The sequence below is a fragment of the Pristis pectinata genome, chromosome 10 (genome assembly GCF_009764475.1).
Source record: "Pristis pectinata isolate sPriPec2 chromosome 10, sPriPec2.1.pri, whole genome shotgun sequence".
In the NCBI taxonomy this organism is placed as follows: domain Eukaryota; kingdom Metazoa; phylum Chordata; class Chondrichthyes; order Rhinopristiformes; family Pristidae; genus Pristis; species Pristis pectinata.
Window position 1 is genome coordinate 48,364,528 of NC_067414.1, and position 12,322 is coordinate 48,376,849.

At 37.8% G+C, this 12,322-nt stretch overlaps 1 protein-coding gene across 2 annotated transcripts in view; it reads left to right on the forward strand.

Annotated features, from left to right (window-relative positions):
- The window catches only part of rnf217 (ring finger protein 217), a 108,407-nt gene that overhangs the window by 54,318 nt on the left and 41,767 nt on the right, over window positions 1–12,322 (forward strand). For both annotated transcript variants that reach the window (XM_052024671.1, XM_052024672.1), the window contains exons 2-4: window positions 3,279–3,512; window positions 6,544–6,708; window positions 8,550–8,751. In XM_052024671.1, the coding sequence (XP_051880631.1) occupies window positions 3,279–3,512; window positions 6,544–6,708; window positions 8,550–8,751 (601 nt within the window). The remainder of the gene's footprint in view (window positions 1–3,278; window positions 3,513–6,543; window positions 6,709–8,549; window positions 8,752–12,322) is intronic.

The following is a 12,322-nucleotide window of genomic DNA, read 5'->3' on the forward strand; positions in this document are numbered from 1 at the left end:
TAGTGCAACATGATTCCAGCCAATAGAGAGTTGCCTCCTATTTTTCAAACTCTTCCCATTTTCTCAGGGCACCTTGATGTCTTCAACCTTTTGTCAATACTTGCTGTAATGTGGTCTGGAGCCAAGTGTTCCTTGTGGAATCCAAACTAAGCGTCAGAGAATTGGTTATTGGTAATTGCTGCTTCCTGACATTTTCAATAACATCGTTCAATATTTTGCTGATTGAAGGAAGGCTGATCAGGTGATAAATGGGCCTATTAGATTTGACTAGCCTCACCAACTAGATAATTACATAGACCAAAATATTATAAGTATCTCAGCATTTTACTTTGTACTTTTTATACTTAAATATAGATTAATTCTAAGCTCCCCTAAAAACATAGCAGGTATTTGTTGCAATGGTTTAGTTTATTTTACTTAAGGCAAATTATTAAAAATGATGTTGTTCATAATCACTGCTTACATGGAAATGAATGGATTAATGGTTGATCATTCTGTCCAGCTAATTCTTTAAAATAATACATGTCCAGATCCCAGTTGTCCTGCTCATTTCACAGAATCATAACACGCAAAAGGAGGCCATTCAACCTGTGAGGTCTGAAATGGCCATATGTAAGAGCAAAATAGCTAGTCCCTTTCCTTATGGTCCTGAAAATTCTTTTCGATCAGATACTTATCCACCTCTTTTTTTTAAACACTGCTATTGAATCCGCCTCCACTACTGCCCCAGCAGTGCATCCCAGACCCTAACCACTCAACATGTTTTTGTAAAAAAAATGCTTTTTCTCATGTCACTTTTTTGGTTCTTTTGCCAAACATCTTCATTCTATAGCCTCTAGTTAATGACCTCTCCATCAATTGGAATATTTTCTTTCTGTCTACTCTGCCCAGACACTTCATGGTTTTAGGTACCTCTATCAGATCCCCTGACAACGTCTCCTGTTCCAAGGAGAAGAACCCTGACTTCTGCATTCTATCATATAACTAAAGTCCCTTGTCTCTGGAATCATTCTAGTAAATGTCTTCTATGCCCTTTCTAAAATGCAGTGCCTGCCACTGGACCTAGTACTCCAGATGTGGCTGAAACAAAGCTTTAGGTTTATCATGACTTACTTGCTGATATTTATAAAGCTCAGGATCCCAAATGCCATTTTAACCACTTACTCAATCTGCCCAAACTTTGCACATATTCCTTCAGATCTATCTGTCCTTTTACCCCTTTTAGAATTAGTTTATGTTACTTCTTCTCATTTTTCTTACCAGAATGTCTCACTGTGTATTTCACAGCAATAAATTTCATCTGCCATCCATCCACCAGTTTCACCAGTATAACTAAGTATAACTTCTTGAACTCTATTGCTTTTTTCCTCACAATTTACTGGGCTACCAGGTTTTGTATGATGCCCAGATTTAGAAATTGTGACTTGTATGCCCAAGTTCAAATCATTAAAATATGAGGGAAAGCAGTGGTCCAAGCAAATTCTCTGACGGAAACTTCATTGTACATTTCCCTCCAGTTCTTTAAAAAAAAGCTTTCCCTAATACTGTCTGAACTTTCTTCGCTTTACTCAACAAGTAAGGACCAGGTGATTTAACAACTTTAAGTGATCTAGCCTTTGTAATATCTTCTCTTTATCAATTTTTTTTTAGCACATTCAGCATTTCAACTGCAATTTACTGATGGTAGTGTAGCGGTTAGCGTAACGCTATTACAGCACCAGTGACCCAGGTTCAATTCCAGCTGCTGTCTGTAAGGAGTTTATATGTTCTCCCCGTGTCTGCATGAGTTTCCTCCGGGTGCTCCGGTTTCCTCCTACATTCCAAAGACGTACGGGTTAGGAAGTTGTGGGCATGCTATGTTGGTGCCGGATGTGTGGCGACACTTGTGGGCTGCCCCCCAGAACGCTCTACGCAAAGATGCATTTCACTGTGTGTTTCGATATACATGTGACTAATTGAGATATCGCTTATCTTATCTTACCTTCCTCCATAAAGACCGATGTTAAGTACTTACTTAGTTCCTCAGCTGTGCCCTCTCCCTCCACGAATAAAGATGATGTCAGTCCACAAATTAATTAAGTTAAATAATTGAAAGATAAATTTTAATACTTGTTTCAATATTTCAATTAATTTCTCAATGTAAATATAGAAGATAGCAATCTATTTAATTTGTTTTATATCCTTCAACTTTCGTAGACCCACTCCCAGTCAGTCTCCAAGCCCAAAAAATTACTTTTTTTTATTGAAGGCACTCAAATATATTTTGACAATAGTTTAACATTTTCATTCACTATTAAATGTTACTGAGAGAAGTGTTTGTTTCATTTGTGTTTAAGGACTTTTGAATGAGCTTAGAAAGTAAGTATGTTGTAAGCTTAGACAAGAGAAAAAATTGCATTAAACCAGATTATTTTCTGAAAGATTTCAAAAATTAATTTAGGTTTCTCATGGAATGATGAGGTCATTCCTTAATGTTCCTGTAGCAGAAATATTTTTGTTTGTAAACATTCACTATATTGGGAAAGGATTCAAGCTATTGAGGAATCACCTGAACCCTTTTAAGAAAGTCCCTTCTGATGTGGTGCACATGATCAGCTTTTGATATTTTTCTGAGAATTTTCCTTAGTTTACTTCGATCCTCCAGAATTTTAATGAAACTCTCAAGAGATTTTAAATATAGAAACTGGTTCTGGTGTTTAATGTTAAACTGTCATGCTCTTTCAAATGTTGAGTATTTTAATGTGTACATTCAATATTTACTGCTTTGATTTCAGGATTCTTTCTTCACCTTTCAAGAGAAAAGATGAACTATTTTAATGAAACAGATTTGCAAGAGAAGCAGTGTTTATTTTTCTTTTCCTCACAAAGGGCATCATAATAATTGTTTAACATTATTATCTGTTCAGTGACCAAGAGCCTGAGTAACTGAGTTAAATTAATAACTGGGATTTACCCCCTAACCTGAAACAAAGATTAAACTCCTCATCTTTAGCCAATCCTAACAAGTTCTGAAAAAGGTGTCAGCTCTCAATTAACATTGACAGACTTGAGAATGAAGTACTTGGGCAGGTGATTGAAGAAAGCTTTGTTTTGAGGTGGGTGCAGCTGAACAGCTGCTGATTTCATTTTGCCTGCCTTTACACAAGTTATCTGACTTGTCAATCCTAACCAAACCCATGGTAATACAAAAAGAAAACCATGTGACTGGCCTGCAGTATTGACTCATTATATGTGCTATACACCTAACTTTTCCAAACCATTGTCTTCTGTGCATGCAGGTGCAGTTGGGAAGAGCAGAGATAAAATGCCCTATTACTGAATGTAGCAAATATATGGATGAAAGCACTGTCATCTCCAATTTGCCTCATGATGATATTGTCAAGTACAGTTACTTCCTAGAGCTGAGCAGGGTGGATTCCAGCACAAAACCCTGTCCTCAATGCAAGCATTTCACTACTTTCAGACGGAAGAGCAACATTCCAACCCCTACAAAATCAGAGAACAAGTTCAAAGTGAGTAGCATTCTGTCAAATTCCATTCTTACTCTTCAAAGCATTAGAATCAAGCATTCAGTGATTAAGTAGTAAGAACTCTTGCTGTAGATTCCTGCTGTGTGTGGTTAAAATATTTGGCTAAAATATTATTTAGAACAGAATTGGACCAGAGGATGGGATGGGGACTGTTCTGGGGTGCAATAAATGTTTGAATCTATTGTTTCTTTTCTCACATTTTTCATTAAATGGCCAATATGCTTGAGACATTTCTTCATAATAACTCTAATGGGCCTGTTGATGGGTCAATGAAGCAACAGCAACAATGGTTTTTATGGAAATATCTTGATCTGGGGCAACTTGCCCATTCTGCCTGGAGAGGTAGCAGAGTATGCTTGCACAGATATACAAGAAACTGATGCAAATAAAATGCTACTGATTGGAAAAATATCCAGTGGGCATTAAGTTAGGTTGCAGTTACAGAAAGCAAGAGATAATTCCACCAGTATAAGAGGTTTGATAAGCTATAAGGTGCCACAGAGTCATGGAGTTGTACAGCACAGAACGGGTCCTTCAGCCCATCACATCCATACTGATCTTTTTGCCCATCTACACAAATCCCATTTGCATGCTTTAGGACCATATCCTTCCATGCCTTGCCTATTTAAGTGTTTGTCTAAATACCTCTTAAACATAGTAATTATATCTGATTGCACCACTACTTCTGGCAGCATATTCCAGATATCAACCACTCTCTGGTTAAATTTAAAACTTACCCCTATGATCCCCTTTAAATTTCCTACCTCTCACTTTAAAGCTATGTCCTTTTCTTTTGATACCCCCTACCATGGGAAAAAGATTTTGATTGTCTACCCTATTTATGCCTCTCATAATCTTATGTACTTCTGTCAGATCACCCCTCAGGTTCCTTTATTTCAGGGTAAATAAACCCAGCCTATCCAATTTCTCCCCATAACTGAAGCCCTCCAATCCAGACAACATCCTGGTGAATCTCCTCTGCATTTTCTCCAGCGCAATCACATCCTCCTTATGGTGTGGCAACCAGAACTGCACACAATACTCCAAGTGTGATCTAATCAGTTTTCTGTAAAATTGCAATGTAACGTTCCAGCTTTTATATTCTATGCCCAACTTGTGGTGGCAAGCATGCCAAATCCCTTCTTCACCATCCTATCTATCTGTGTAGTCAATTTCAGGGAGGCGGAAAAAAAACTGAAGACAAATTTTACATGTTGCATGACTGTTTAGGAGAGTTTTATGACAGAAACAGGATGGCAAGGCAACAAAAAATTCTGTTAACAAGTCAATAATCCAATTTCCTAGTGGATATTAAGACAGCCAGAAATTGGTGCAATATTGCTCATTGCCAGATTCCAGTATTTTCATTTGCACAGTTTTTTTTTGAGTTACACATACTAGTTTCAATGCAGTTATATCTAATTTTACCAACTTGGAGCAATAAACCCACAAAGGTAATTTATTTATTTGAGGGAGTGAAGAGGATACCATTGCAGAGGATGCCCAGAACCATTTCCTGAGTGCAATGTGGACAGAATGACTATTTTAAAGTAGCAGTTGAGCTACTTGGCTAAATGAATCTTGAATGAGTGCCACACATTACCAGTTTACATAGGATTGCAAGTTTATCTACAGCTGAATCAGCAGTACTGATCTGTGTGCCTCAAGCACTCAACTGCCAATTGCCTTCTTCCTCCTTGGTTAAGTCTTTTTTAAGTTGCAAATTTGTACAAGGTACAGGAGACAGAAGTATCTTGGACACTCACTGTATTATTTTGCACGTCCCTTGCACATCAGGACATATGAAGCCTTCCTTTAAGTTATCAATGAGTTAGGATTACAGCAAGCTATCACTTGGTCCATCATGGTTGTACTGCTAAATAATCTGCTGTACTATAAAACCAATAGTTGCAATAGTCTTTTCTTTGTATGTGTGTGTGTGTGTATTCTACTTGTGTCTGTCACTGGGCCAAAAATGTCATTCAACACAGCTGAAAGTACTATTCCTGGTCTCTGAGAGAGGAGCATATTTCCACACCTGCTGAAATAAAAATACACTGATTGTTTCCAGGAAAGAAAGCATTATTCTAGATGATGTGATGTTAATTCCTGGTCAGTGGTGTGTTAATGGATTGGAATCCCTTCATGTTCATGATTTCAAAGCCATTGAAGAATGCCTACTTATTGTGTTTTTTTTATCCTTGTACTTTGGGAAATTAAGCAGTACAATAAAATTTGAATAGTCCTCCACACTGATTAATGGGAAAGAAGACAAAAATGTTAGCAGTGTCAATGGAAGGCAGCAAAATTGGGTTTTGCTGCTGGTAATGCCATCCCTACTGTGGTGATTAGCTGCATATCTCTGAAGTAGATTGTACATTACCATAATTGCTTGCTTGCTTGCTTGCTTGCTGAATCAAAGCCTGAAGTGACGCTGCTTCTGAAATCCCTATTGCTCAACTTATTTATCTATTCCCAATTTCTTGTTTCCTTCAGAACCTTTTTTCAGCTGCTGGCATGATCTCTAGTTCAACCCTCAACTCCAGTACTGCATTCAACAGACTCACAAAGTTTCTTCTGCTGTCTGTCCCAAATTTCTTTCTTTGGTTTTATACTTAAGTCCATCCATTCCCCTGCCCCTCCTCCCACTTCATTCTTAAATCCTAGTCTTTGGAAACAATCTATTTTCATCTACCCAGTCTCACCCTTAGAATAGCTTTAATATTTCTGACAATCACTCCATAATTTTTGCTGTACTAACAAAAGCAGTTCCAAAGAAAACATCACATGTTCACGTGGTTCTGACCACGTTATCCCTTCCTGTAGACTACATCAAGGCAGATTTAGTCCCAGGACACTGGGAGCTTGATATTTTTAACTGAGCAGATATATGTTTATCTAAAGTGTTCTACTTTTAGGTCTGGCTCTTCTTTTGCAGACCTCTGAAGAATTTCCCTTCCCCTTCATGACAGTGTGATTGTAGTAATATTTTTTCTGTTCCTTGATCCTACAGATTCAGTGTCCTGTGTGCCAATTTGTTTGGTGCTTTAAGTGCCACTCTCCTTGGCATGAAGGTTTGAACTGCAAAGAATACAGAAAGGGTGATAAGCTGCTACGTCACTGGGCCAGTGAGATTGAACATGGGCAAAGAAATGCTCAGAAATGTCCAAAATGCAAGGTGGGTTCAAACTTGTTTAATCATTCATATGTTCTAATTTCTGCACAGAATATAGGTGCATTTTCAGCTTGTCTTCTGCTCCTTAACTGTGCCTCCCATAACCTGTATCATATTTCATACCGAGCATTAAAACAACAAATTGTTATCGTAGAATGAGATCTGGGATCCACTTGATGGTGTCAGGAGTTGCTGCATGAAGGTGGTGCTTATGGCAAAAATTTACAGCAGGATCAGTTGTTTGAGTTTAATATTCACACTTGCAAATGGGTGTGCTTTTACTCTGTCACTTGTGTAACAGGTAACCTCATCTTGCTTTCCTCATGTGCATTCAGGGCTGTCCAACCTTTAGGCTCCAGGTCAAATGTCTGGACTCCTTTTGTTGATTCCTGGACGAGTATCGGCCTCTAATGTCATTATGGGTCATGATTCCTTCCAATTAATTATTGGAGAATGACCCTGTGATCTAAGGGTTTTGACGGTAGACCAGTGGAGTCAGCAGAATCAGAGTCTGCTATGGGAAGAAATTTGTAGGTACTCATTAATTGGCAACACTTGGCTATCAGTTGGCTGTGCAGTTCAATAATGTTCTGCTCGTTATGATCTAATGGCAGATCAATATGCACAAAGACAAGGAACACTTAATCTGCATCAATTTTAAGGCTTCAGTCATTACTTAGTTGATCTCAAATGGACATCAGTGGTTTGTGTGTATAATTTTTTGCCCATATCAAGCAGCAATACTGCTGATTTAACTAATAAATGTGCAGTGGTTTGTGGAGTGTTTGCTTCACTCCCCAGTGTATTATCAGCTGGTTTCTGTGCTACATGGGACAGTGATACCTTGGTCTGAAACTTTCAGCCAATTGCTTTTTTTTGTGTTGTAAAGACCAAATGCAGTGTAGCCAATTCAACAGATTGTGGATTTTTTCGTAAATTGTTTTTGGCTCAGATCATACTTTTGGTTCCAGTTTTAAGAGCTATAACTGACTTGGGTACCAAACTGTACATCTCCCCAGGATGAATTAACTACTAGTGAGAGTTTACATCAATTGTGCTTGCTTGCAGGACTTTATAGAGTTTCTAAAATGAAGTTGGTTAAGTAGGAATTGACCACTGTTACCCAGTGTAGTATAAAATAGTTCTGTGTATTTTTTAAAATCATTTAAAATAAGGATGCTCACTTTGATTAAAAGTGCAAATTTTTTGATGAGCTTATTTTCAGGCACATGAGTAAAATGCACCTTATTAGCACCCTTAATTTTATTAATTACTTTTTTTTTACATTATATTAATTATTTTTTCATTTAAAAAAAAGATATTTTAAAATGCTGCCCAATTGCAATGGGTCACGGGAGATTTAATTTTCCCTTCTAGTACAGGTAAATGATAAAACTGAGTGCTTTATTTGAAAATGTGATATTGAGTGGAAGGAACAGAATAACAAATCGCCTCACGACATCTAGTAACTTTAATGAACTCACCAAACTGGAAAACAACATGATTAAAAGCTGAATATTTATAGCCTTAAAATTTTCAAGTTCAAGTTTATTGTCATGGGCATACATACCCAGGGTATAAATGCCAAGAAAATTAGCTTTGTGCAGCAGCAGCACAGTACGTTACAAACATAAATTACATGAAAAAATTAACATAAATTCTACATAACTTGCATAACAAAATAAAAATAAATTATTGTTCTGAAAAGTAAAGAAATTTAAGAAAAGCGAAGAAAATTTCTGATTTCTGTTGTGTTTATTATTTAAAACAAAAATCTGAATCATACTTCTGCCAAAATTCTGTATTTTTGAAATAACATATTTATTTTTTTCTTACAATTAAAGATTCATATCCAGAGGACAGAAGGTTGCGATCACATGAATTGTTCACAATGCAACACTAACTTTTGCTATCGCTGTGGGGAGACATACCGGCAGCTTCGATTCTTTGGCGACCATACTTCCAATTTAAGCATTTTTGGATGCAAGTATCGCTACCTCCCTGACAGACCACATTTACGAAGATTAGTTCGTGGTTCTGTCTGTGGTAAGCAAAGAATTTTAATTTGTAGATTCTGTGGGAAATATGGAAAGAGATTTCCTTTGTGTAGTTTTTAAAGAAGGTTCTCGTGAACTGGATTGTGCTTGGCATTGCATGTGCATCACGTTTATCTCCAGTCCTATCCCTGTGCTGTCACTACTCTTTTGCAGCTCTTCAAGACAAATTAAGTTCTAGTTCTAGCGACCCGAGATTGCAGATGCTGGAATTTGGAGCAACAAACAATCTGCTGGAGGAATTCAGTGGGTCGAGCAGCATCTGTAGGGGGAAAGGAATTGGAATGATGCAGGGTTTCAACCGGAAACATCAAAAATTCCTTTCCCCCTACGGATGCTGCTCGACCCACTGAGTTCCTCCAGCAGATTGTTTGTTCCTCTAAATTCTAAGTCTTGCTTCAAGACCATCTGCAAATGATGACGAGGCTGCAGGTGGCAGATCCTGAGGCCATGCTCTGGACTGCCTTGATGGCCTTTTTGACACATTGCTGCTGCCAGTGGCAATTGGATTGCTTTTACGTATCCCTGATAAGTGAATGGGGTCGCTGTGGGTGAGATAAAGATGAGGGGCCACATGCAATCTGTATCTACGCCACCCTTCAACTGAGTCCAGCAACAGAACAGGAGGCCAGAGGCCCCAGCATAATTTTGACTTGTTCTGCTGCTGGACCTCCATCGCATTCTTCACCTACACACAAGTCTGGATGACTAAACTTTTGCACTGCAATGCACAGGTACAGAGGTTAGGAAAGAGTTGGTTCATGGAAAGCACCTAGTCAACAATTCTCTCCCAAACCACAATAAAAAGTAAGAACAATTTGGTCCAATGCAATATTATACATGGTTAGATATCTATATTATATGCTATATATCCAAATATATTTTAGCCCGGTTTGCACTTGATTAAATGGTAATCTTCTTACAAAGTATTAGTTTCCACATAGCCATCAGCAAGATGGAAATAAATGTTTTATGTTAAGATTATAGCAATTTGTCATGGTAGGTAAGTTCATTGATTTGCTACACTGCATCATTATGTGGTTCTGTGGTACACCTTTTTGTCCTTTGGCCACGTTGAATACTTGGGCAGCTCGCATATCAGGGCACACTAATAGTAAGGGTGATCTAAGATAGATAATGATGTTCTGCTGCAATGACCACTAAAAATAAAAGTCTTTGCAATGAATCAATGGTAGACAGATGCAATAATAAAGGACATTTTCCACACGACAGCTTTCCAGGCAGCTGGAGCATCTGTGTCTCCAGTTCACAACCACGAATATGTGTTCAGTTTTATCGCTCTGAGAATGAAGCCTTTTGGCTACTGATCACCATCAGAATGTCTTGATTGCTTGAAAAAAAATTCTAAGAGGGATTGTAAAATAAAATAACACAGGTTAGTTAGGTACCTCTCTGATTCCTACGCCCTCACAAGGGCCCCCACGAGACCTTGCAGTTAAAAAGAGTATAAGACCAGAGCACACTTATGTTTTCTTGACATACAGCCACATTTAAAGAAGAGAAATAACACTGGAGACAGAGCAGTCTCTCTCACCTCTTTCAGAGCTCACCACCATCCTGTAGCAGGTGAAATCTGGTTCTGACTTTCAACATCCTGTCAGTGAGGCCCTGGAAGTCCCAAGGTGGTAGAGATATGGATCTTTGCATATATCTCTGATTTTTGTGTCTGGGAAATGGGTGTTCTCAAGGACAATGATCGGTAAGGTTGCCCAATAGTGTTGCCTCTCAAACAAGATTACATTTATGTCCCCAGAAAATGGTATATTTGTAAGAAGAGTCTTCAGAGCAGCATACAAAGCAGTTATGGTTTTTGAATGTTTTGTGTTTGTTTTCCCACCCTCCCAGCTGAAATGTGACCTTTACTGGGCAAAGGTTGATGTCAGGAAGAAAGTGGAACTAGATTGGGCAACAAAATCTGATTATTTCAGATTCTTTTTAAATATGTTCTTTAATTCAAAAAATATTGTGCACTGGTATGAGGTGACAACTGGTTATTTCAAAATGTATCAGCTAAGTTTTGCTGTCATAACATGTACAAACCTAATCTCTTGATAAAGGAATATAAATAATACAGGATTTGTTTGTGGTGTAACTTAATATAAAACATTGCCATTTATATTTAATTATTGCATCATGGCCTAGCACAATTAATTTTAAACTATGTGTAAACAAAACAAGGTGCACACTGTAATTAAATGCCCGGTTCTAATCTTCAGTGCAGTGTTGGATTACTTGAAATCAGGTTTTTGAAATTCTGCAGACTTGAGTTACAGGTTATTAATATTTATGAATTTCTTTTTGCTTGTTCTATTTCTGATTTGTTGCACAGTTAAGTAATTAGTTAGACCTGGAAGTAGAAACTATGTGAAGTTTTAGTAGAGTAAGAATATATTTTGTGTTAAAACAGCTTACAATTTTCATTATATGCCAGGTATACCACCAATTTTGTTTTGATGCAAAGTGATATTATTTGGACAAGTGTTCAAAAAAGTCAGGAGTTGGATTGATTTAGTAACTTGATGCATTTACCTACTTCATAGGCAAATGCATCAAGGGATCAGCAGGACTGCAGCCAACCCCAGTAATTATTGCATGTTAAGGATGTTATTTTCTCATTTATTCATTTTCTCATAAAGTAGTACAGCACAGAAACAGGGCCTTTTGATCCATCATGTCCATCAAGTATCTATCTATACTAATTCCTTTTACCAGTGCTTTATCCATAGCCGTCTATGCCTTATCTATTCAAGGCATCATCTAGATACTTCTTAAACATTACAAAAGTACCTGCTTTTACCACCCACTCAGGCAGTGTGTTCCAGATTCCAACCACATTCTGGATAGGAAAAGTTCTTTCAAAAATCTCCTCTAAATACTATCCACCATATCTATGCGTCTCATAATTTTATTAACATCTATCAGGTCTCCCCTTAGCCTCAAGGAAAACAAACCCAGCCTTTATAGTTTCTCCTTATAACTGAAAGGCTCCATTCCATGCAAATCTCGGCGAATCTCCCCTGCAGCCTTTCCAGTGTAATCACATCCTTCCTATCTTCTGACAAGCAAAACATATACATAGTACTCCACTATGGATTAACCAATGTTTTATAAAGATGTACCATGACCTCCCTTCTCTTGTGTTCTGTCCTAGCTAATGAAGCTCTATGCCATGTATGCATGTCCGTCTTTCACCACCTTATCTACTTGTGCTGCCTCCTTCAGGGATCATTGGGCTTGTACACAAAAATCCCTCTGTTCTCAATACTACCTCGGGCTCTACCATTTATTATATTTGTCCTACCCTTTTCAGTCCTCCAAAATGCATCACCTTGCACTTATCAGGATTAAATTCCATCTGCCATTGTTTTGCCCATTTTACCAACTGATCAATATCATTATGTAGCCTATGACTATCCTCCTCACTATCAACAATATAACAATTTTAAGTCATCTGCAAACTTACTAATTATACCTCCTATATTCTCATGCAAATCATTAACGTATACAACAAATGCCATAATACACCAGTGGTGTATTATGGT